The sequence below is a fragment of the Pelecanus crispus genome, chromosome 31 (genome assembly GCF_030463565.1).
Source record: "Pelecanus crispus isolate bPelCri1 chromosome 31, bPelCri1.pri, whole genome shotgun sequence".
Classification (NCBI taxonomy): domain Eukaryota; kingdom Metazoa; phylum Chordata; class Aves; order Pelecaniformes; family Pelecanidae; genus Pelecanus; species Pelecanus crispus.
The window spans coordinates 1,160,802-1,187,204 of NC_134673.1; the positions used below are offsets into that span (position 1 = coordinate 1,160,802).

General features: G+C 50.9%; 2 protein-coding genes and 1 pseudogene across 2 annotated transcripts; all 3 read left to right on the forward strand.

Annotated features, from left to right (window-relative positions):
• LOC142596361 (uncharacterized) overlaps nucleotides 1–26,403 on the forward strand; it is a 488,757-nt pseudogene that overhangs the window by 449,227 nt on the left and 13,127 nt on the right.
• On the forward strand, nucleotides 10,499–11,434 carry LOC142596367 (olfactory receptor 14J1-like). Its single transcript, XM_075725498.1, has one exon. It carries the CDS (start codon nucleotides 10,499–10,501, stop codon nucleotides 11,432–11,434), a length of 936 nt encoding a protein of 311 aa, XP_075581613.1.
• LOC104024667 (olfactory receptor 14C36) lies at nucleotides 24,216–25,151 on the forward strand. The gene has a single exon (XM_009493806.2). The coding sequence runs from the start codon at nucleotides 24,216–24,218 to the stop codon at nucleotides 25,149–25,151; it is 936 nt and encodes a 311-aa protein (XP_009492081.2).

Here is a 26,403-nt window from a genome sequence, read left to right on the forward strand (position 1 = left end):
TCCCTGATCTGAATGAGGAACAAGTCAGCTCATTCCCCAAACCTACCAACTGAGTGACATACTTGACATTTTACAATGCAGCTTGGGCACCTAGCTCCCATGAAGACACTTCCAGGGCATGTCCCCCAGAGACAGTATCAGAACAGAAGCTGATCTGCACCCCCACATAAACCCCAGAAAGCAAGAGCACCATGGATATGCGGAGAATCAAGGAAAAATACTGCAGTGCTCAAAAAAAATGAAGCAAGGAAAGAAAGACAGGTGGGCATGCACTGAAGCCTCCACCTTACTCAGCTGTGCACTCTGCCTCACAGTGTAGGTGCTTTGAGCCCCTTTGTTGTGTATGACACTGGAGGACATGCAGCTCTCCCCTTCTGGAGGTCTGACTGCGGAGGAGGTGACTCATGCCCTGGACCCCATGGCCTTGGGGGCAGAGGCCATGCTGGGTGGGAGAGGATACCAGTGGGTAGCTCTGGGGAAGGCATCTACACTGCAGGGCATGGTAGGAACTTGCCCAGATCCCCTCTCCCATGGCATTTCTGGCAGTAGCTCCCTCTCACTCCCTGCCCATGTCTCTGCTGCCTAGAGATGACCCTGCCCAGAGCTGTTTCTCTGTCCTCACATCTCCTCCTTGTCCATGTTCACAGACCCCATCCCACCTGCTGTGTGCTCTGCCCTGAAGACACCTCCTGTCAGCAGGGCACTGCCCAGGGGCATCTCTGTGTGTGCAGGCACTAAGTAGCAGCTCAGACAAGTCCTAACAAGAGCTGGGGTCTCAGTGCCCTCTCCAGAACAAAGAAATAAATTCCAATCAACCACTGCCCACCCAGACAACCAATAAGAGAAAACTCAAGGCACAGACACCTTCCCTTTCAGGTAGTCCTTGCCTTGACTTACCTTTTGAAAAGTCTTCTCCAGAGATATCCTCAGGGTGATGTGGAGCTCTGAGCAGCCCTCACCCACACAGCATCCTCTCAAAAGCAGAATGACCTTGCCCTACTGGGGGTCACTCCTTACAGACACAGCTTCTCATCACAGCACTCTGGGGAGCTCCCTGGGCAGGCTGAGTGCTGATCCAGGCAGGCAGCAGAGTCCCTGCCCCGGCACACAGCCCCCCTGGGGTGCAGGGACCCTGCTCTGAAGGACAGCCCTGGGCACCCCTGGCTGCACACCTGGATTCACATCCTTCAGTTGTTCCTGAGAGAAGGGAGCTGTGATGCCCTGTCCCTCTGAGAGTGCAGCAGGGAATTACTGTTCAGGAGCACCTCCTCCACATTCAAGAAGAATCTGTGAGAGTTGTCTTGAAAGACCCCATAGGCCATGGGATGTACCAGCTTTAGGAGATCCCTCCAGGAACCACAGCTCCTTTGCCCTGCACCCAGAGACTTACCATGTAGAGGGCTGTGAAGATTTCTCTCCCAGTGAGCTCTCCTCTTCCCTCCCATACCAGACTGCCTTTAACCTGTCTCTGCCTCACTTGTCTCCCCTTGGCACCTGCAGGCAGTGCCCTCAGCCCTGCTGCACTTTGCAGAGGAGCTGTGCCTGGGCAGAGATGTCTCTGCAGTGCTGGCCAGTTGCCATGAGCTCCCTCCATCCCAGGAGCCCAGCCCAGCTCAGCAGCAGAGGACCAGCCCAAGGCATCACTTTCTCTGACCCTCTGGGCTCCCTCCATCTGTCCCTGGGGCTCTACTGTGAAACAGACTGAAGCAATCACTGATGTCTCCTATCAGAGAGAGAGCTGGGCATGAGAATAATCTTTTCTCATCCTATTATAAGACAGGACAGCCAGACACTGACAGGCAAGGATCACATTTGTCTAAGCTGAGGGAAGTGATTCAGCTGAGTCAAGTGAGGCATCTCATTCTGGGTTTGTAGTCCTGGGGCAAGAAGGGGACTCTGCTCCCTGCCATGCCTGCCACAAACCCTCAGAAAGTGGGATGCCTCTTGCCTCAGTTCAGATGTGCACAAAATAGGCACCTGTATTCGACCTGCTTGTTTTGGCTCCCATGTTAATTAATGGAAATGGGGCATAGGAGCGAGCTGTTCAGATTAAATACCTGTTGACATTTGAGATGCCAGAGGTTGTCCAAGGAATGTGCAGGACAGCTGAACCTGTCCCTATTTGTTATGTTCTGGGTAGTCTATACAGGTTTTCAGTTGACCAAACCAGGTACCATAGGGAGATCTAAGCTTGACTCTGTCTTCACTGTCAGCTGGATTTACTACAACGCTATTACTATGACAGTTGTCTCATGAACATCCCCATGTGGCCTAATCAAATTCAGGGCAGTTACTCTATTTATTGGCTAAATACAGGTCTATAGTGCTACGTAAATGCCAAGTGTCTCCCAAAAACCTTCATGTGTCTGGCAGGGATTGTCTGGTCCAACCAGGTAGCTGATGAGAGAAATGGTGGTGTTGGGGGGATAGGAAAACACACTGCCCATCAAGTGTCTGACATAAAGGTTATTAATTTCCCTACACTGGGAGATTCTCAGGCTCAATCTCAAGTGGAGATTGCTGACATCACTTAATCTGTAAGTAGAAAAATGAAGAAAACTGGAAAAAGAGGAAAGTCTTTCTTAGTTTTATTTATTGTTGCAATGTTTTCACTTTGGCTACACTCCTGAAATCTCTCTGATCAACCAAATAAGAACTGAGGAATTAAGGAAAGTTATGCCCAGAGTCTTGGCTTTTTAGGCATGTTTTGCATGCTAATCAGCCCTCTGGTGCCAAGTTCCTGAACTGCAGATACTGACAGTTTGAAGAAGCCTACAGAGAAGTAAAAGTGAGAAGCAAACATCCAGGTTTCTGAGGGTGTTAGCGGGTCTTACTGAGGGCCATCACTGAAAAGTCCACAGAGGGAATGACCAGACAAGGTGTCCTGGGGGCTGGTGAAGGAGGAAGTCAGAGGCACTGGTTACAGGTGGAAAATCAAATGTGGAGGTGGCTCTGAAAGCCTTCAATGTGTTTTGCCAAGGAAGATGGCCAAGCCCTGACCCTCATCCCCTGCAAAGTGGGAACCTTCTCTCACGGCATGCTCAGGGTTCTTCCTGGGGGCAGTGTGATGTGGGGGTGTGCAATCCTGAGGGCAGGACAGCTCTAGGACAACTCCCATGCTCTATGGTGGTGAGGAAGCAACAAGACCCTGGGGTTGTAAGGAACTGGTGTCTTCTCCTCAGCCTCACCGGAAGAAAAAACAGCCATAGCTGAGAGAACAAGGATCTCAGTTCTGTTGGGCATGGGTCTGCGCCCCACCAAGTCCCTCAGCTGTCCCACCAGGCTGTCCTACACTGTCCTATGCATGTGCCTGTTTCCCCACAGACTTTAAGCACCACCCTTACCCCACTTTACTCTGACTGCATGATGTCCCAAGCTTTACTGATGTCCTGCTGTCCTCACTGGCTGTTGCTTCTAATATAAAGCTGTGTTTTCTTGAGGTTTTTCCAAGGCCTGTGAGTTCCCCACAACCCACCCAGCTTCTTTCAGATTCCTGCTAATGCTCCTCTATACCCAACATATTGCAACCTCAGGCTTGTTTGAATCCTCACTCTGTTTGAACCCTCACTCTGTTTGAACCCAGCACTGAAATGCACATCCTCCTTCTTCTGCTGCCTCAAAATCCAAACTCAACCTATTCCACTTCAGCATGAGCATCCCATGACATTTCAGGTGTTCTTCCTGCCTTCAACACTCTCACTGTCATGCACATACCACTCTCTTCCTGCACTCCCATGTGTCTCAAAACCCCTTCCCTCTTCCCCTACAGTGATGGGTCATCACTCCAGGAGGTTCGTGTCATCCTCCAGGCTCATGGATGTTTCCTGAGGTCCATCCAAGTGTGGGGAGTGACAGAGGGGAAGAGAGTAAGGTCAGCTCAGAAGACATGACTGAGCACAGACACCCCTGGCACTGGGCGTTCCCCATCTCCTTGAGCCATGCACACAAGATGGAAATGTCTCTATCATCCCTGCCTTGCACAGGAGGGGCCTCCCTTCCTGCCATATTCCTAAGATATTCCTCCTTTACCCACAGACATCAACTGCTTTCCATTTCTGGGCTCAGGTATGGTTGTGAGGATTTGTTAAGCTATCAGGTATCACCTTGTTTCTCACTGATGTCCCCCGACCCCCTGTCCCAGACCTACACATGGCCCATCACTACTTCTCAGGATGCTTAGACTTCAGAAGAGCCCTTGAGCTTCTTGGATCTTCCTTGTGCTTATTAACAATCTTGCTGGCTCCATTCAGAGCTCATGGTGAGACTTCTTGTCTGCAGCAGGGCCTTTATGACCATCTTTTATGAAATGGTTGTCTTTTGACAACCATGATCTCCTCTGCAGAAAAAGTAGCCACAGAAAAGCACCAAATACACCAAATACACCAAAACAGATGTCAAGTGCAATTTTGTGTTTAATGGGATTGCTACACAAGGTGGAAAATACAATGGCAACCATCTCAGAAATACTAAAAGAGGGTACAAAAAAAGAAATGCATGGCCAATGGGGAAAGGATTAACAGGGTAGACTATTCTTTTTGGAGGATATTAGGATAGTAAAAGAGAAGTTGAGGAGGGGGGAAAGAGGGGATGGTAACATTTATGGGGTGGTTAAATGATGGGGGAGAGAAGAATCAGCAGAGTTTGAAGTGAAGGCACATGAGTGGAGATCCCAGTGTGATGTGCTTTGAATTCATGCACTGCCCTGCATCTACGCGATAGAGAATGGATAGAGCTTGCCTCACGCAGTGGTGGGATTCAGTTGCTGGCCCAGAGGCACTGAATCTGTCTGAGATGTCCTGGATGCTGCCTATAACACAGCCAGTCTGAATGGAGTCCCTGTGTAGGATCTGCGCTGCCCATGTCACCTGCATGCAGTTGTGCTGGAAAGCCCTGGCATCTCACGTAGCACTACAGGCCTATATGTGGACATTAAATTGAGATTCAGCTGCACTGAATTAGGTTAGTCAATAAAGGGATGTACATGAGAAAACTGCCATTATACTCAAATGACATGTAGGAAGCACAGCTAATGATGAAGAGAAAGACTTAGATCTTCCTACGACATAGGCCTCCATTTGGTTAGCTAAATAGCTCTATAGGCTGCCATGAACATATGGAGTAGGGAAACGTTCTACCATCCTAAATGTGGGCATCTGCTGCTGGCCAAAGGAACACACCACCAGGCTCCAAGAAGATGCCCCCAGATGCTGTCCTGTCTCTCAGAGTTACTCCATTAGAGCTTGCAGTAACCTGCACGTATCTTGGACCACCTCTGGGCACCTCAAATGTCACCAGGTATTTCCATTTAAGGAGCTCAATTCTGGCCTCTGCCTCCATTAATTAGCAGGGGAGATGAGACAAGGAGCTCACATGCAGGTGTCTATTTTGCGCACATCTGAATTGAGGAGAGAGGAATACCACATCTTGTGGGTTTGTGACAGCCATGAGAGGGAGCTGAATCCCCTTCTAGGCCCAGGACTACAAATCTAGAGTGAGATGCCTCAACTGACTCAGCAGAATCTCTGTCTGTGTGTCCTATTTATGAATGGGACAAGGAAAGTTGAGTCACATGCACAACCCTTTTCCTGATAAAAGAAATTACACTACTACAAAGGAGTGTCTCTCCCCAGCTGAGGGAAGGAGCACCAGTGATTACTTCAGTCTGCTTCATAGTAGGTTCCCCTGGAGCCCCAGGGACACCTGGAGGGAGCCCAGAGGGGGCAGAGAAAGAGATGCCTGGAGCTGGTCCTGTGCTGCTGAGTTGGGCCAGGCTCCTGGGACGGAGGGAACTCCATAGTAACTGGCCAGCGCTGGTTCCAATACTGACACCTAAGGAATGCCACTCATCACTGGTCTCCACTTGAACATCAAGCTGTTGACCACAACTCTGAGTGCGACCATCCAGCCAATTCCTTATCCAGTGAGTGGTCCAGCCATCAAGTCCATGTCTTTCCAATTTAGAGACAACGATATTGTGCGGGACACTGTCAAATACTTTGCACAAGTACAGGTAAAAGACATCAGTCTGTGGTGGTGCATCTTCCCCCTCCCCCCCCGCCCTTTTTCTTTCTTCAGCCGCTTTATGATTTCAGGAATTCCAGTCTGCAGCCTTGTATAGTGAGTTGGTCAGTTAAGCACCCCTTAATTATACCAGAAACTCCTACATGGCTGAAGCAGAGAGTGGTCCTGTCCTTATCAGAAACTCTGTATTATGGCTAATGAGGGGAGCGAGAACAAACAGCTACCCCTGACAGCCTTGAAACAGAGCGGTATCATCATTACTGGTATTCCAGCAATTACCAACACAAATTGTGGCTCAGATGGAAATTTACTGATGACTAAAGCCAATCATCTCATGATCCTATAAATGGCTGTCTTAAGTGAGGCCCTTTGAGCTCTCCTGGACTGCAGCAGGCTGCACCAGCATCTCCCTTTGAGACCATCCCATGTTGGCATCGTGGCATCATGTCACCCACACTAAGTGTGGTGATATGCATGTGTGGGGTTTTATTTATCAAAGAGCCCATCCACAGGTCAGTGATTTGAGACACCACAGCTGTGAGCTCCAACTACCTTGGCCAGAACTTGTCCTGGGACCAAATAGCTTCCAACTAGACTTTGTGTCACTGATCACTGCTCTTTGGGCCAAGGCATTCAGACAGTTTTTAACAAATCTCGCTGTCTCCTCATCCAGCCCAGACTTCAACAGCTTCTCTATGAGCATCTTATGACAGACGTGTCAAAAGACTTGCAGAAGTCAAGGCAGACAATAACCACTGCTCTCCCCTTGTCTGTGAAGGCAATCATTTAGTTGGAGAAGGTTATCAGGTCTGTCAAGCATGACTTCCCCTCAGTGAATTCATGCTGACTACGCCTGATGATTTTCTTGCTCTTCATGTGCCTGGAATGGTTTCCAGGAGTAGCTGCTCCATCATGTTCCCATGGATCAAGACAGGGCTGACTGGTCTGTATCTCCCTGGGTCCTTCTTCTTGCCCTTCTTGAGGATAGGCCTGACATTTGATTTCATCCAGTCTTCGGGCACTTCTCCCAGTCACCATGACTGATTAAAGATTATCAAGAGTGGCCTTGCAATGACATCTGCAAGAGTGGCCTTGCAATGGGGCACCCCATCAGGGCCCACGGAATTATGAATGTCCCATTTACTTAAGTATTCCCTGACCAGATCCTCTTCTACCAAGGGTCCATCTTCCTTGCTCCAGCCTTTCCCCCTGGTCTCTGGGACTTGGCATTCCTGAAGGTTGGTCTTGCTGGTAAATGCTGAGGTGAAGGTGGCATTCAGTACCTCAGCCTTTCCTATGTCCCCTGACTCATCCAGCAGCAAGCCCACATTTTCCCTAACCTTCCTTTCATCACTCATGTTCTTATAGAAGCTCTTCTTGTTGCCTTTGACATCCCTGGCCAGATTCAATTCTACTTGGGCTTTGGCTTTCCCAACCCTGTCTCTGCATGCTTGCATAATGTCTCTATTCCTCCCAGGTTACCTGTCCCTACTTCCAACCTCTGTATACTTCCTTTTTGTGTTTGAGTTTTGCCAGGGGGTCTTTGCTCATCCCTGCAGGCATTTTTGCCTGATTTCCTCCACGTAAAATTATGTAGCTGCCACAAATTAACTGTGACATTGTAGGGATGTCCATAAGACAAGGGCCATCAGAGCCAATGGAGTTCTAGAAAATACACCTGATGGAGAATCTAAGGAGAGAGAGATTGAGCTCTCCTGATGGCACATTTGGTCAGCTGAATACTTCTATAGGCTGCCATGAACATCACGACCAGGAACAGATTCAGTTGCCAATTCAATTGGGCATCTGCTGTCATTTCAGTTAGAATCACAGAATCACAGAACAGCCCAGGCTGGAAAGACCTCAAAAGATCCATCTGTTCCAACCATTCATGGGAAAGGGACCTTAGATGAGATTACCTATCTCCCTGTCCAATTGCATCTTGAAAACCTCCAGTGATAGGGACTCGACCCTGACCCTGGCAAGGTTGTTCTCACTCTAAAATAATTTCTTTCTTATGCTGACACGAAACTTCTCCTGGTGCAACTTGTACCCATTGCCCCTCTTGTCTTCTCCCTGGGCTCCTTGTGAAGAGACAGCCTCCGTCCTCTTTGTAGGCACCCTTTAAGTACCTTGCAGTTGACAAAAGGAATGCCTCACCAGCCTCCAAGAAGATGTTCACAGGTGCTGTCCTGTCTCTAAGAACTGCTCCATCAGAGCTTGCAGCTACCTGCAATATCTTGCACCACTTCTGGTACCTCAAATGTCACCAGGTGTTTCATCAGAACAGCTCACTCCTGGCCTCCATCTCCATTCATTAGCAGGGCAGATGAGACAAGCAGCTCACATGCAGGTGCCTACTTTGTGCACACCTGAACTGAGGCAAGAAGCACCTTCTGAGAGTTTGTGGCAGGCATGGCAGGGAGCAGAGTCCTCTTCTAGCCCCAGGTCTACAAACCCAGAATGAGATGCCTCACTTGACTCAGCTGAATCCCTTCCCTCAGTTTGGATAAATTATGTCCCTTCTTGTAACCTTCCTGGGCTCCTGGGGTGGAGGGAGCTCATGGCAACTGGCCAGTGCTGCAGAGACAGCTCTGCCCAGGAGCAGCTCCTCTGCAAGGTGCAGTAGGGCTGAGGGCACTGCCTGCAGGCAGCAAGGGAACATGAGCAAGGCAGAAAGAGGTTAGAGGCAGTGTGGGTTGAGAGCATACTGAGAGCTCACTGGGAGAGAAATCTTCACAGCCCTCTACATGGTAAGTCTCTGGGTGCAGGGCAATGAAGCTGTGGTTCCTGGAGCAATCTCCTAAAGCTGGTACATCCCACAGCATATGGAGTCTGCCAGCAGGACTTGCACAGTTTTTTTAGTGTAGAGGAGGAGGAAGTGCTGCAGAGCAGGGCTTCCCTGCTGCACTCTGAGGCACAGGGCATCACAGCTCCCTTTCCCCAGGATTGGCTGCAGGGGTGTGCAGCTAAGTGTGCAGCCAGAGGTGCCCAGGGCTGTCCTTCAGAGCAGGGTCCTTGCACCCCAGGGGGCTGTGTGTCGGGGCAGGGACTCTGCTGCCTGCCAGGATCAGCATTCGTCCTGCCTGGGGATCTCCCCAGAGTGCTGTGATGAGAAGCTGTGTCTGTAAGGAGTGACCCTCAGAGGGCAGGGTCCTTCTGTGTTCAAGAGGATGCCGTGTGGGTCAGGGTTGCTCACAGCTCCACAACATGCTTGGGACATTTCCTGAGGGACTTTCAAGAGGAAGATCAAAGCAGGGATTACCATAAAGGTAAAGAGCTTTGCAGGCTCTGGGTTGGTTTTTTTGGTTTTGGTTTGTTTTTTTCTTTTTTTTAGTTTCCTACTGCTTTCAGCCTCTCCTCTACCTAAGGACAGCACCAGCTTCACCTTTGCTGGACCTGTCAGAGTTGTTCTGACATGCCCTTTTCCACCTGCAAGCAGGAACATGTGCCCAGCCAGTTCCCTGCAAACAGGCAGGTTTCTGTAGAGCAAAGATGAGAGCACAGAGGTGGGGATGGGGGCTGTGAGCACTGGCAGGAGAAAGACAGGGGACAGGGAAACACCTTTCAGAAGGAAAATCTCCAGGCAGCAGGGATATGATCAGGGAATGAGAGGACACTAAAACCAGAAAGGTTGTGGGAGGAAGAATTCAGAAAACTTGGTATCATCCTCTCCAATGCAGACCCCTTCCCCTGAGCAAGCCCCCTTGCCTCCTCTCCCACCCAGCAAAGGCTCTGACCTCAAGGCCATGGTGTCCAAGGCATGAACCGCCTCCTCTGCAGCCAGAACTCCAGCAGAGCTGTGCTGCAGCTCACCAGCATCTTGCCCATTTCCCTTGGAAGAGCAGAGAAGCTGAGAGCAGCTGCCCAGCAATGTGATGTCATCCCTTAATGAGATACCATCATTAGGACACTTGGCTATCTCCTTGAGGTCTCCTTCCAAGCAGTGAGCAGCCCTCCAGAATGCAAATCTGCCCCATAGCACCTTTGTGTTATCTGAAAGCCCCATGCAGAAGTGCAGAGATGTTGTTGAGACAGTGAAATGAGCCACATGTGTCCTTGGCTAGAAGCGAAGTGTTGAGACATTGAGAAGAGTGAGACATTTAATGGTCTGCAGTGAATTCCTCTGGTCTCAGTACTGTCTGGTGGCTTTTCAGATTAGCATATGAGTGTGATCACCATCCAGTCTCAGGTCTGGCACCTGCCCCTACCATTCCCATGAACTCACTGCGGCAGAGCAGGGCTGACTCCTGGGCAGCCAGTAAGAAGAGGCTCTGCTCCTCACAGCACACTCAACCAGCACCAACCAGAGCTCCAGCCGTGGAGCTGAAGGAAGGTATGCTGGAAAAGGAAAAGGGGGTGACTGTAGCAGGGGGAAGATCCATGAGAAATTACTTTGATTTTGCTCAGAGACATCTCCCATAACTTCTCACTGTCTTTTCCCTCTTAAACAGGTCCCCATGCCATGAGGCAGCAAATGTCCAACAGCAGCTCCATCACTGAGTTCCTCCTCCTGGCATTTGCAGACACGCAGGAGCTGCAGCTCCTGCACTTCTGGCTCTTCCTGGGCATCTACCTGGCTGCCCTCCTGGGCAACGGCCTCATCATCACTGCCATAGCCTGCGACCACCGCCTCCACACCCCCATGTACTTCTTCCTCCTCAACCTCTCCCTCCTCGACCTGGGCTCCATCTCCACCACTCTCCCCAAATCCGTGGCCAATTCCCTCTGGGACACCAGGATTATTTCCTACTATGGATGTGCTGCCCAGGTCTCTATGTTTGTCTTGTTTGTCACAGGAGAGTTTTATCTTCTCACCATCACGGCCTACGACCGCTACCTTGCCATCTGCAAGCCCCTGCACTATGGGACCCTCCTGGGCAGCAGAGCCTGTGTCAAAATGGCAGCAGCTGCCTGGGGCAGTGGGGTCCTCCATGGCCTGCTGCACACTGCCAATACATTTTCACTACCACTCTGCCAAGGCAGTACCATAGACCAGTTCTTCTGTGAACTTCCTCAGCTCCTCAAGCTCACCTGTTCCGATGACTACCTCAGGGAAGTTGGGCTTCTTGTGTTCAGTCTAGCTTTAGCATTTGTTGGTTTTATTTTCATTGTTCTGTGCTATGTGCAGATCTTCAGGGCTGTGCTGAGGATCCCCTCTGAACAGGGATGGCACAAAGCCTTTGCCACATGCCTCCCTCACCTGGCTGGGGCCTCCCTGTTTGTCAGCACTGGCATGTTTGCCTACCTGAAGCCCTCCTCCATCTCTTCGCCATCCCTGGACCTGGTGGTCGCAGTTCTGTACTCGGTGGTGCCTCCAGCATTCAACCCCCTCATCTGCAGCATGAGGAACCAGGAGCTCAAAGACACACTGAAGAAGCTGATTCAATCACTTCTCTTTCAGCAGCAGTAAGCTGCATGTGTCTCTTCACAAGGATTTCCTGTTCATGTCAGGAACCTCCTCTGCTTTAGGAATCTGGTTTGTAATAATCATGGTTGTCCAGGAATGTCTGCATCCACTCCACATCTCCAGAGACATGAAGCCAGTCTGTTTGACCCAGAGTCCTTTGTACATATTTCTGGCATGATGGTACAACTGATATCCTGTGTTGCGCCTCTGTATTAAAAAGGGATTTCCACAGTGCCAGTGTGTGGAGTTTGGGCTTGTCTTCCAAAGCTGAAGTCAAGGACAGACTGAAGAGGTTGACACTACAAGGCAGTTCTTGTGTTCTCCATGGGCTCAGAGGAGGAGGGCATGGGGCAATGTGTTGGGGAAGGAGGCCTGGGGTGGGTGACCAGTTCCCTGGGAGATGGTGAATGAACAGAGGGGATCTGCCTGGGACTGTCTCCCTGTGGCTTTCACGCAGCACAGCCCGCTCACTCTGCGGAGCAGCACCACTAGCTCGGGGCTCTGCAGAGAGCATGGGGCGGGGGCAGGAGTGGCTGGCCAGGCTAGCACAGACACACTTACATGGGGAAAGGCTGTCTTGGGGCAGGGATGTCCCTGGAGAAGAGCAGAGGAGCAACTCTGTGCTTCCAGGGAGGAATAAATGACCAAGAGAAACCTGTTTCTGCATGCAGCAGCTCAGGGCAGGCTGGTCATTTGCTGGCGAGCTAAGAAGTGGCTGGGCCAGGCTGGAAAGTGCCTGGGAGAGGACAACACCAAATTTAGCTGAGCTGTGTGACCATGCAGGGTGAGGACTCATACCAGGGGGTTTGTGGTGCAGAGCCAGGACTCGTGCAAGGGAGCTGAGCCATGCAGGCACAGGAGAGAGGAGGCTGGTCTGGAACAATAGTTGCAGCTCCATTGCTTTGCCATCCAAGGGACAGGGTGATGACGAGGCCACAATGCAGTGTCCAGGGGGTGACAGCAAAGAGAGGTACAAACAAGGAATTTATGTGCATTGCCTTCATTGTGTAGGTATGATTCTGGGAAAGGCAAAGCTCACCTGGAGTTGGTTGCAAGGAAAGTCAAGAGAAAAAAAGAAGAGCTTACATCGCTCATTAGAGATCAAGGCTGAACAAGGAAAATGCAGGACTGCTGCTGCATGGGGAGGGTGATGTAATAACAGCAGACACAGATGGGGCTGAGGTACTCAATGCCTTAGTCTTCACTGAAAAGATCTCCAGGACTCTGTGCTTCAGGAAAGATCTCAAGGACGAGGAAAGCATGTGTTGGCAGGTACCTAATGAAAACCCACAAGGACAAATGCAAGGTTTTGCCATTGCATGGGAGTAACCCTGGCAATGGCACAGGCTGGGGGCTGCCTGGCTGTGGACCAGATGTGTGGAGAAGGTCTTGGTGGTCAGTGACCTGGACAGGAGGCAGCCATGTGCCCTGAAGCAAGGGAGGCCAACAGTATCCTGGGCTGTATGACAAGGAGCATGGCCAGGAGATTGAAGGAAGGGATTAGCCAGGATAAGGCATCCGTAATTCAAATCCCCAGTACAGGAAAGATGTTGGCAAGTTGGAGCGGGTTCAGCAAAGGGCCTCCAAGATGGTCAGGGGCTGGAGCACTTGGCCTGTGAACAGAGGTCAAGTGGCCAAGAGGCCAAGAAGAGCCTAGCATTACCTATGAGAAAAAAGAGCCAGGCTTTTCACAATGGTGCATGGTGGCAGGCTAAAAACAATGGGTGGAAGGTGAAAGAGGAGAGGTTCTGCCTAGACATAGGGAAAAAACTGTTGCACCATCAGCTCAACCAAGCATTGGGGCAGGTCACCCAGACAGGCTGTGCAGTTTCTGTCCTGGGAGGTTTGCAAACTATGACTGGTTCAAGCTCAAGCTGAAACATCTGAGGACTTTTAATACAATGACAATGTTTTCCCTCATGGCAGCATGGGAATTTCCAGGAAGTGTGTTAATTGTAGGAGAAGAAATATTGATCTTCCCCTCTACTTGCATTGCCACTACTCTATTACACTGTGTGTTTGATCTACCTGACCTTTCAGGTGTTCCCACCTCTCCTGATTAAATGACCTTGTCTAGGGGCATCTCTTCAGCAGACTATCTGGACATACGCCCTTCCCATGACTCTCCAGATTTCCACCTTGCTCTTTGACCATTCAGATACCTCTGAACTATCTCGTTGCTACTTTGAGCTGCAGGGAGTTAGGAACTTGCCCCATCTCTGAGAAGTCTAATTAACTCTTGAGTCAACTCCTTAATTATGTTTATATCTAGTCTTTCCTAGCTCTCTGTCTAAACTAGGTCTTGTAGGGATATCCCTAGTGGAAGGTGGACCTCATTGGGACTTGGCACACAGTCGAGGAGAGTGTTTTAAAGCTTATTAAATTTCATCATGTGTAACTTTTTTTTTGGCAATGAGGAGAAGTCCTCCTGTGCCTGTGTGCAGGCAGTTCTCTGAGGGAAGCAGTTGGGAATTGGTGCCAAGGAGCTGTAACGTCAAGCTGCAGACTTCAGTTGGAGAAGTCTGATGTGAGGACAAGTGATGCAAGGCCCAGGGGGCAGATCGGAGAAATGGTGGGGTCGGGGAGGTGAGGAGCAAGTTTGTCCATAGAGTGTCTGGGCTCAAGGGACTGCCTTTCCTACCTGTGCAGACCTGCTTAGGCAACCCTTTGGACAATATCAGCTAGAGAATGCTGCTATCACTTCTGTAAAGTGAAAAAAAATAATGAAAAATTACATTACAACGTAAAAATCCTTTTATCTTAAAAGCTCCTTGAACTCTTCCTCTTAACTACCATCCTGAAACCTCTCCAATTATCTGTAGAAGTCTTGAAGACTTGAAGAAGATTATGGGAAGAGACAAGGCACTTGAGGGCTCTCTGCCTTGTAATGAGCCCCATGGTGGTTTTGGTGCTGAGTCCATAGGCCTGCAATACTGCAAGGAAATTGCACAAACTGCTCAAGGAGTCAAAGTCAGAAGCAAATGCTGAAGGTTCTTGGAGTATTAATGGGTCCCACTGAGGGCCATTAACAACACAGCCTCCCCATGGACTTGTTAGAGTAGAAAATTGGAGGCAGTGATGACAGGCAGGCAAAGGTAAAATGCCGGTGGCTCTGATGCCGAGTAAAGCCGCGGTGTGCTTTATCAAACCAGATGCCAAGCCCTGAGCCCAGCCCCTCAGAAGAGAGCTCCTGCCCATCAGACATGGCTCAGGGTTCTTCCTGGGATGTGGGGGGTGTGAAGCCAAGTGAAGGACAACAGTATGACACCTCCCGGCCTGCCAAGAGAGGTGCAAGGAGGTGGCCTCAGTGCCATGAGGACAATGTGTCTCCTCATAGACCTTGGTGGCAGAGACATCAACCATAGCCAAGAGGACAAAGACCTCAGTTCTGTCAGGGCCTTTCAGCCTTGCCAGCACCCTTGGCCATCTCCACAATAGGCTGTCCTACACTATCCCATGCCCGCGCTTCTTTCTCCTCATGTTGTAGACATCCAACACACTTCCCCACCTTGTCCTCACCCCGGCACATCCCTACCTTTACTGACTTCTCTCCTTCCTCACTGGCTGTTCCTTCAAACACAAAATCATTGGCTAACCCACAATCCTTCTGAGTGACCTGTTGTGCCAAAGCACTACCCTTTGAGTGACATTTCTGTCTCCTCACATCTATGTGGACATCCAAAACTGCATTTATTTGTGGTTTTCCTTTCTCATACTCTTTCCCACTACCAAAAACATGCAATCATCTCTGAAAGTAACCGTCAAGCTTTCTTAAGCTACTTTCCTGAGCCTCCACTTTATGAGGCCAATGAAGCCCCCACCCCTCAGCCTTTCCACACATGGCCCCTAGCCCCATCTTGGCAGACCTCCTATGAGACACTCCAGTTCCTCCCCACTCCTCCAGAACAGGGAGCCCCTGGGCAATGACACCTTGTCCAGAGAGGTGTTTGGTGACTCTACAGAAACTCCGCACAGCTGTGCGGCTTGCAAGACAAACTCCAGGACAGACAGGGTGCTGCAGAGAAAGTCTTTGGGGGATGAACAGCCTTTGGTCCATCCACACTATGGACTTTATCATCATCTTCCCTCATCAGGTTTAACCCCAGTTGGCAACTAAGAACCACACAGCTGCTCGCTCACCCTCCCCCCACCCCCCCCCACCCACCGTTGGGGTGGGGAAAGAATCAGAAAAAAAAGTAAAACCCATGGGTTGAGATAGAGACAGTTTAATAGGACAGCAGAGGAAGAGAAAATAATAGTAGTAGTAGTAGTAGTAGTAATAATAATAATAATAATAATAAAAGAATATACAAAACAAGTGATGCACAATGCAAATGCTCACCACACACTGACCGATGCCCAGCCCGTCCCCGAGCACCGACTGATGCGCCCAGGCCAGCTCCCCCCAGTTTGTATACTGAGCATGACATCATATGGTATGGAATAGCCCTTTGGCCAGTTTGGGTCAGCTGCCCTGACTAGGCTCCCGCCCAGCTTCTTGTGCACCTGGCAGAGCATGGGAAGCTGAAAAGTCCTTCACTTAGTATAAGCCATACCTAGCAACAGCAAAACATCAGCGTGTTATCAACATTATTCTCATACGAAATCCAAAACACAGCACTTTGCCAGCTACTAGGAAGAAAATCCACTCTATCCCAGCCAAAGCCACTACCGTATCCACCCCTTATTCTATACCATCTACGTCATGCCCAGGTCCTGCGCTTTCCAATACATTCCAATACAATACACCACCACTTTTCCTGTCTTTTGATATATACACACAGATATCATTCCCTTAGTCTGCGGGCCATCCCTGTAAAATGTCCGTTGAGTTCATTCAGTCCTTGACTTTGGGCTCCATCTGTCATAGCAATCTTTCAGGGTGGGAGAGGTGGTGTGTGGTGTTGGATTGTTGCGTGCCGAAGCCAGTTGTGGTTCCATCACCGCTGCACTTTGCTCGGTTTCATCAAAGTTCATTCTGCATTAATCTGGGTGATTCTTACTGTAACACCATTGGTATGGCATACAGCAACCATAAAAGTGCAGAGCTCTGTGTTCAACAGCCAGACCGGTCATCCCCAGGGTACTCAGGCCCCTGAGCTAGAGGATGGGGATGGGGACCAGAATGGAGCCCCTATAATCCAGGAGGAACCAGTTATTGACCTGCTACGCCACCTGGATGCTCACAAGTCTATGGGGCCAGATGGGATCCACCTGAGAGTACTGAGGGAGCTGGCAGAGGAGCTCGCCAAGCCACTCTCCATCATCTATCAGCAATCCTGGTTAACAGGGGAGGTCCCTGATGACGGGAGGCTTGCCAATGTGACGCCCATCTACAAGAAGGGCCGGAAGGAGGACCCGGGGAACTACAGGCCTGTCAGCCTGACCTCAGTGCCGGGGAAGATTATGGAGAGGTTCATATTGAGCGAACTCCACAGGCAAGTACAGGTCAACCAGGGGATCAGACCCAGCCAGCATGGGTTCACAAAAGGCAGGTCCTGCTTGACCAAGCTGATCTCCTTCTATGACCTGCTGACCCGCCTGGTAGATGATGGAAAGGCTGTGGATGTCATCTACCTGGACTTTTGCAAAGCCTTTGACACCGTCTTGCATAATATCCTCCTCGGGAAGATGGCAGCTCACGGCTTGGACAGGCATACTCTTCACTGGGTTAAGAACTGGTTGGGTGGCCGAGCCCAGAGAGTTGTGGTAAATGGTGTTAAGTCCAGTTGGCGACCAGTCACGAGCGGTGTTCCTCAGGGCTCTGTTTTGGGGCCAGCCTTGTTCAATATCTTTATCAATGATCTGGATGAGGGGATCGAGTGTGCCCTCAGTAAGTTTGCAGATGACACCAAAGTGGGCGGGAGTGTCGATCTGCTGGAGGGTAGGATGGCCCTGCAGAGGGTTGAGGACAGGCTGGATTGATGGGCCGTGGCCAACTGTATGAGGTTCAACAAGGCCAAGTGCCGGGTCCTGCACTTGGGTCACAACAAGCCCATGCAAGGGTACAGGCTTGGGGCAGAGTGGCTGGAAAGCTGCCTGGCGGAAAAGGACCCAAGGGTGTTGGTCGACAGGCGGCTGAACATGAGCCAGCAGTGTGGCCAGGTGGCCAAGGCGGCCAAGAGCATCCTGGCTTGTATCAGGAATGCTGTGGCCAGCAGGAGCAGGGAGGTGATTGTCCCCCTGTACTCGGCACTGGTGAGGCTGCACCTGGAATCCTGTGTCCAGTTTTAGGCCCCTCAATACAAGAAAGACATTGAGGTGCTGGAGCGTGTTCAGAGACAGGCAACAAGGCTGGTGAAGGGTCTGGAGAACAAGTCTTATGAGGAGCGGCTGAGGGAACTGGTATTGTTTAGCCTGGAGAAGAGAAGGCTGAGGGGAGACCTTATCACTCTCTACAACTCCCTGAAAGGAGGTTCTAGGGAGGTGGGTGTTGGTCTCTTCTCCCAAGTAGCTAGCGATAGGACGAAAGAAAATGGGCTCAAGCTGCGCCAGGGGAGGTTTAGGCTGGAAATTAGGAAAAATTTCTTTACGGAAAGGGTGGTCAAGCATTGGAACAGGCTGCCCAGAGAGGTGGTGGAGTCACCATCCCTGGAAGTGTTCAAAAACTGGGTAGATGTGGCACTTCGGGATATGGTTTAGTCTAGTCTACCCTTGATTGGTTTAGGTGGGCTTGGTAGTGTAGGTTAAAGGTTGGATTGGATGACCTTAAAGGTCTTTTCCAACCTACACGATTCTATGATTCTATGATTCTATATAGTATTATATAGCAATTAATATCATACAATTCAGTTCATTGGCTATTTTCACCCCAAATCAACTCCCCTTGAGGTACACATTGGACTTCCCCATCCTCCCGCATCACCCACCAAGTGCACCCAGGTCCTTGAGCAAAAGCAATCCGACGAATGGGTTTGCCTTTGCCAGAGGGGGAAGCAACCCAGACTGTCTTCCCCAACATATTTTTCATGTGCACTACAGGGACTTTATCTCCTTCTACAGTACGTAGAAGTTTTGATTGGGCAGGGCCAGCTCGATTGGCAGATCCCCTGGTGTTGACTAACCAGGTGGCTTTCGCTAAATGCGTATCCCAATGTTTGAATGTCCCACCACCCATTGCTCTCAGGGTAGTCTTTAACAGCCCATTGTATCGCTCGATTTTCCCGGAGGCTGGTGCATGACAGGGGATGTGATACACCCACTCAGTGCCGTGCTCTTTGGCCCAGGTGTCTAGGAGGTTGTTTCGGAAATGAGTCCCGTTGTCTGACTCGATTCTTTCTGGGGTGCCGTGTCGCCACAGGACTTGCTTTTCAAGGCCCAGGATGGTGTTCCGGGCGGTGGCACGGGGCACGGGATATGTTTCCAGCCATCCGGTGGTTGCTTCCACCATGGTGAGCACATAGCGCTTGCCTTGGCGGGTTTGTGGGAGTGTGATAGAATCAATCTGCCAGGCCTCCCCATATTTATATTTTAGCCATCGTTCACTATACCCGAGGGGCTTGAACCGCTTGGCTTGCTTGATTGCAGCGCACGTTTCACATTCATGAATAACCTGTGCAATACTGTCCATAGTTAAGTCCACCCCTCGATCATGAGCCCATCCATATGTTGCATCCCTTCCTTGATGGCCTGAGGCGTCGTGGGCCCACCCAGCTATAAATAATTCACCCTTATGTTGCCAGTCCAGATCCACCTGAGCCACTTCAGTCTTAGCAGACTGACCCACCTGCTGGTTGTTTTGATGTTCTTCAGTGGCCCGACTCTTGGGTACATGAGCATCTACGTGACGTACTTTTACAACCAGGTTCTCTACCCGGGCAGCAATATCTTGCCACAATGCGGCAGCCCAGATGGGTTTGCCTCTGCGCTGCCAGTGCCAGTTGCTCTGCTTCCATTGCTGCAGCCACCCCCACAGGGCATTTGCCACCATCCATGAGTCAGTACAGAGATAAAGGACCAGCCACTTTTCTCGTTCAGCAATATCTAAAGCCAGCTGGATGGCTTTCACCTCTGCAAACTGACTCGACTCCCCTTCCCCTTCAGCAGTTTCTGCAACTTCTCGTGTAGGACTCCATACAGCAGCTTTCCACCTCCGATGCTTTCCCACAAGACGACAGGACCCATCAGTGAACAGGGCATATTGCTTCTCATTTTCTGGCAATTTATTATACAGTGGGGCCTCTTCAGCACGTGTCACCTCCTCCTCTAGTGATATTCTAAGTTTTTTTCCTTCTGCCCAGTCCATGATCACTTCCAAGATTCCTGGGGGACTGGGGTTTCCTATTCGAGCCTGTTGTGTGATTAGTGCCACCCACTTACTCCACGTAGCATCAGTTGCATGATGCGTAGAGGGCACCCTGCCTTTGAACATCCAGCCCAGCACCAGCAGTCAGGGTGCCAGCAGGAGCTGTGCTTCAGTACCAACCACTTCCCAAGCAGCTCAAACCCCTTCATACGCTGCCAATATCTCTTTCTCAGTTGGAGTATAGCGGGCTTTGGATCCTCTGTATGCCCGACTCCAAAACCCTCGGGGTCGGCCTCGAGTCTCCCCTGGTGCTTTCTGCCAGAGGCTCCAGGTAGGGCCATTCTCCCCGGCTGCGGTGTAGAGCACATTTTTAATATCCTGCCCTGCCCGGGCTGGCCCAAGGGCTACTGCATGAACTACCTCCCGTTTAATTTGTTCGAAGGCTTGTTGTTGCTCAGGGCCCCATTGGAAATCGTTCTTCTTCCGGGTCACTTGATAGAGAGGGCTTACGATCTGGCTGTAATTTGGAATATGCATTCTCCAAAAACCCACAGCGCCTAAGAGAGCTTGTGTTTCCTTTTTGCTAGTTGGTGGGGACATAGCTGTTGTTTTGTTGATCACCTCCATTGGGATCTGACGACGTCCATCTTGCCATTTTATTCCTAAAAACTGGATCTCCTGTGCAGGTCCCTTGACCTTACTCTGTTTGATGGCAAAACCGGCCTTCAGAAGGATTTGGACTATTTTCTTTCCCTTCTCAAAACCTTCTTCTGCTGTATTGCCCCACACAATGATGACATCAATGCACTGCAGATGTTCTGGAGCTTCACTCTGTTCCAGTGCTGTCTGGATCAGTCCATGGCAAACGGTGGGGCTGTGCTTCCACCCCTGGGGCAGTCGGTTCCAGGTGTACTGAACACCCCTCCAGGTAAAAGCAAGCTCGGGCCTGCACTCTGCTGCCAAAGGGATGGAGAAAAATGCCTTAGCGACGTCAATGGTGGCACACCACTTGGCTGCCTTTGACTCCAGTTCGTATTGAAGTTCTAGCATGTCTGGCACGGCAGCACTCAGCGGCGGTGTAACTTCGTTCAGGCCACGATAGTCCACTGCTAGTCTCCACTCCCCATTAGACTTTCGCACTGGCCATGTGGGACTGTTAAAGGGTGAGCGAGTCTTGCTGATCACTCCCTGGCTCTCCAGTCGACGAATCAGGTTACGGATGGGAATCAGGGAGTCTCGGTTGGTGCGATATTGCCGCCGGTGCACAGTTGTGGTAGCGATTGGCACCAGTTGTTCTTCGACCCTCAGCAACCCCACAATAGAAGGGTCCTTCGAGAGACCAGGCAAGGTGGACAGCTGTTTAATTTACAAGACAAATGCTAGGACAGACAGGATGCTACAGAGAATGTCTTTGGGGGATGGACAGCCTTTGTGGATGGACATTATCATCATCTTCCCTCTCTATATTATCATGCAGGTGAGTAGAGGTTCAGAGAGAGGAGAATGGTCAAGGGTGGAGAACACAAGTACAGAGTTGGGCACCCTGTTGTGACCTACCCCCCAGTCCTACAGGACCACCAAAGATGGGCCTTGCATCTCTGCCATGGTGTTGGCATTCAGGTGATGGCACACAGGCACCAGACCTCTTTGTGAGGCCCTGGTGTGTCTATCCCACATAAGCTCCAACAGGGCACGGTTTTCCTGGAGGCCCTATGCTGTGTTTGCCTGCTGAGTGGAGTTGTATTTGGCACTCGGGGTGCCTGGTATGGCACTGGAGGCTGTTTTTACAAGCAGTTGAATACATGAAAATAAATAAGATCTCCTCAGTGTAGGGATGTGGAGGTGTCTTAGCTTTGCAGTGGCTGGTGCTTTAGTAAATGCAGTAGATAGAGACAGGCCCGGATCACCTTCTGGTGCACTCCTCTGTTTGGTCAGCTCAAGAGCTCTGCATGCTCCAGAGATATATGTGACAAGGTGCATTCAGGTGCCCTAAACATACAGGTCTGGTGTCATTTAGGATGGCCAAGGAAATCCCCCTTCCGCCCCGGACCTCAGCTGATGCTCAGGAAGGATGTGGGTATTCTCAGAGATTTTTCATCAGATCTTGCAAACATTTGGACCATCCTGGCCCCTCAGTCATCACCCTGTCTGTGGGTGAGCAACTGAGTGCCCACAGAATAAAGACCAGGGGCTCAGAGCAGGAGCTCCCCTGCAGACAACACTTTTGTGCACCCCAGAACTGAAGCAAGAGGAAACCCAGCTCCTGTGGGTGTCTGGGGTGCATGGAAGGAAACTGAATCCTGCATCTTCCAGCTGGGGATGAGATGCCTGCTTTGCCTCAGCTGAACCACTGCCCAGCACAGGGGAAGCCAACCATTCCCTGTCCCTGTCTATCTGTCCTTTTGTTATGGGACAGGAATGGTGATGTCCAGAGGGGAACATTTACACCTTTCACAGACAACCACACTCTGGTAGGACAATTTCTGCTGCAGGAATCAGTCCCTCTCCACTGCTTAGAGAGGGACCATTACTGATTGCTTTTGATGGCTCCAAAGTACATTCCCCAGGGATGACCCTTCTTCCTTTCAGGTTCTGTCAGCCCTGGAGCCCAAGGGACACCTGGGGAGAGGCCAGAGGGGGGCAGAGAAAGCAATGCCTTGGGCTGGTCCTCTGCTGCTGAGCTGGGCTGGGCTCCTGGGATGGGGGGAGCTCATAGCAAGCGGGCAGCGCTGCAGAGAGACAGCTCTGCTCAGGAGCAGCTCCCCTGCAAAGCGCAGCAGGGCTGAGGGCACTGCCTGCAGGCACCAAGGGCAGAGGAGAGAAACAAGAGAGAGGTTAAAGGCAGTGAGGAGTGGGAGGACACTGAGAGCTCACTGGAGGAGAAATCTTCACAGCCCTTAACACAGTAAGTCTCTGGCTGCAAGGCAAAGTACTTGAGTATTTAGGAGGATACTCCTAGAGCTGGCACATCCCCACATCTCTGTCAGGATCTGGCAGGATGGGGATCAGGGTTTCTTTTGTGTGGAGAAGGACGTGCTGCGGAGCAGGACTCCCCTGCTGCACCCTCAGAGGGACATGTCCCTTCTTCCAGGGGCAGCTGCAGGGCAGAGAGGCAAGGTGTATGCCCAGGGCTGTCCTTCAGAGCAGGGTCCCTGCACCCCAGGAAGGGGTGTGCTGGGACAGGGACTCTGCCGCTTGCCAGGCTCAGCACTCAGCCTGCCTGGGGAACTCCCCACTGCACTGTGGGGAGAAGCTGTGGGTGGAAGGAGCGACTCCCCGCAGGGCAGGGTCATTCTGCTGTTGAGAGGGTGCTGCATGGGTCAGGGCTGCTCACAGCTCCACATCACCCCCAGGACATTTCTGAGGGTCCTTTTGAAGAAGGACACCAAGGCAGCATTGACTTGAAAGGGCAGGTGTCTGTGCTTTGAGTTTTCTCCTCTTGGTTGTCTGGGTGGGTAGTGGGAGGTAGGAACTTACTTCATAGAATCACAGAATCATAGAATGCTTTGGGTCAGAAGGGACCTTTAGAGGTCATCTAGCCCAACCCCCCTGCAGTGAGCAGGGACAGCTTTAACCAGATCGGGTTGCTCAGAGCCCCATCCAACCTGACCTTGAATTTTTCTAGGGATGGGGCCTCCACTACCTCTCTGGGCAACCCCCTCCAGTGCTTCACCACCTTCATTGTAAAAATTTTCTTTCTTACTTACTTCTGTTCTGGAGAGGGCAGGGAGACCCCAGCTCTTGTTAGGACTTGTCTGAGCTGCTACTTAGCCCCTGCACACACAGAGATGTCCCTGGGCAGTGCCCTGCTGCCAGGAGGTGTCTTCAGGGCAGAGCTGAGCACACAGAGGGTGGGATGGGGTCTGTGAATGATGACAGGGCACAGATGTGAGGACAGGGAAACAGATCCCAGCAGGGACAGGTCCAGGCAGCAGAGACATGGACAGGGAAGGAGAGGCAACTACTAGCAGAAACACCATAGGAGCTGCGTGATTCAAGCATGTACCTGCCATCCCCTGCACTGCAGATGCCTTCCCCAGAGCTACCCGCTGGTATCCCCTCCCACTCAGCAGAGCCTATGCCCCCAAGGCCATGAGGTCCAGGGCATGAGACACTTCCTCGGCAGCTGGACCTCCAGAGGAGGAGAGGCGCATGCATCCTCCAGTGTGGTACACAACAACGTGGCTAAAACACCTGCCCTGGAATGTCACTGTCTGTGAGGTGGTGAGTACAGGTGAGTAAGGAGAAGGCTTCACTACATGCCCATCTGTCTTTCTTTGCTTTATCTGGTAAGAGTTTTGTGATATTCTTCCTTGTTTCTACACATATACATGGTGCTCTTGCTCTCTGGCACTTGGGTGGGGGTGCACATCAGCTTCTGTTCTGACAATGACTCTGGAGATGTCTTCATGGGAATTAGGCGCCTATGCTCCATTTTCATCAGAAGCTTTTAGGGTTTTCCCTTGAAATGTCTCTCAAAACTTCTCACTTAAGAGGTCTTTTCCCTCTTAAACAGGCCCTGATGCCCTGAGGCAGCAGATGTCCAACAGCAGCTCCATCACTGAGTTCCTCCTCCTGGCATTTGCAGACACGCGGGAGCTGCAGCTCCTGCACTTCTGGCTCTTCCTGGGCATCTACCTGGCTGCCCTCCTGGGCAACGGCCTCATCATCACTGCCATAGCCTGCGACCACCGCCTCCACACCCCCATGTACTTCTTCCTCCTCAACCTCTCCCTCCTTGACCTGGGCTCCATCTCCACCACCGTCCCCAAATCTATGGCCAATTCCCTCTGGGATATGAGGGATATTTCTTACTGTGGATGTGCTACCCAGGTCTTTTGGTTTCTCTTCTTTGTTTCTTCAGAATATTATCTTCTTACTGTCATGGCCTATGACCGCTATGTAGCCATCTGCAAACCCCTGCACTATGTAACCCTCATGGACAGCCGAGCTTGCGTCAAAATGGCAGGAGCTGCCTGGGGTGGTGGTTTCCTCAATGCGGTGCTGCACACTGGAAGCACATTTTCAATTCCATTCTGCCAAGGCAATGCTGTGGATCAGTTCTTCTGTGAAATCCCCCAGCTCCTCAAGCTCTCCTGCTCAGACTCCTATGTCAGGAAAGCTGGGTTTACTGTGGTTAGTCTTTGTGTAGCTTGTGGGTGTTTTGTTTTCATTGTTCTGTCCTATGTGCAGATCTTCATGGCTGTGCTGAAGATCCCTTCTGCGCAGGGACGGCACAAAGCCTTTTGCACGTGCCTCCCTCACCTGGCCGTGGTCTCTCTGTTTGCCAGCTCTGCCATGTTTGCCTACCTGAAGCCCCACTCCATCTCATCTCCAGCTCTGAATCTGGTGGTGGCTGTTCTGTACGCGGTGGTGCCTCCAGCGGTGAACCCCCTCATCTACAGCATGAGGAACCAGGAGCTCAAAGATGCGCTACAGAGACTGATCCACTGTCTGCTGTTGCAGCAGGAATAAGCTGTCCTTTTCTCTTCACAGGCAATTCCCAGTTTGTCTCAGGCCAGGCTTGGTGATTTGCTTTTCTTCTCTGTTTGAACATTATCTTTGTAAACAAGTTTTTGGAATCACCACTCTTCTCCAGAGGAAAGAACATAATCTGTCTGAGCCAGAGGCCTTCTGTAAATGTGTCTAGCACTGTGTCAGAGCTGGGCTTCCTAATAGCATCTCTTTAATAAAATGGATCTCCTCAGTTCAGGGCCTGAAGCCTGGGCTCTTCTTACTCTGTGTCACTGGGAAGGGAGGCTGGAGAGTGGCACCAGTTGGTGAGGTGCCGCAGGACCAGGAGATTGTGCTGGGTTCCCACTGGGTAGTGGGACTGGTAAGGCACTCAGTGGGGCCAATGGTATGAAAAAGAGAGTGAGTGGCCTCCATTTCCTCATACCACTGGTGGCCTCCAGACTTGGGTCTGGTGGGGTAGAAAACACCCACTCTCTTCTACCCCAGGACCTCCTGTGCCCATCAGAGGGGTTCAGGCCTGGTGTCAGAACTACAGTTCTCATTTCTAGAAGGAAAACCTGGACTTTGCAACTGCAAATTAAGAAAAACCCTTCTTTGCCTGTGTGCAGCCAGTTCTGTAAGGCAGGCACACGGGAGTTTGATGAGAGAAATGGCAGGGTTGGGAGGGAAGGAGCAAGGTTGTTCCTACTGTCTCAGACCTCAAGGGAATGCATCTCCTGCCGGTCCCAAACTCCTTTGGAGGCACACTGGATCAATATCAATTGAAGAATGCTGCTATCAGCTCCCCTCTGAACTGAAAAGTAGTAAAATATACCCATGAAATTCAAAAATCTTTTTTTGTAAAGTGCTCTTTGTAATCTTCTTCTTCAGCAAGAAGTGCCTTCAAGGCCCCACGATGGAGAAATTCCCCAAACTCCCTGCAGGTACTGAACATGCTAAAGTGCCTGTACACTAATGCACACAGGGTGAGGAATCAACACGGTGAGTTAGAGATCTATAGGTAGTTGCAGGACTACAATCTTACTGGTATCGTGGAGACATGGTGGGATGGCTCCCACAACTGGAGTATTGCAACAGAGTGATATGAGCTTTTTCAGGACAGGATGGGAAGTCAAGGAGGGGGAGTTGCCCTTTATGTCAGAGAGCAGCTGAAGGGCCTGGCCATCTGCCTGGGGATGGATGAGAAGCCAACTGAGAGTTTATGGGTTAGGATTAAAAGGAGGACTAGCTGATCTCCAGACACCCTTTCTAA

Coding starts and splice junctions, on each gene's coding strand:
- LOC142596367 (XM_075725498.1), top strand. CDS start 10,499: ATGTCCAACAGCAGCTCCATCACTGAGTTCCTCCTCCTGGCATTTGCA.
- LOC104024667 (XM_009493806.2), top strand. CDS start 24,216: ATGTCCAACAGCAGCTCCATCACTGAGTTCCTCCTCCTGGCATTTGCA.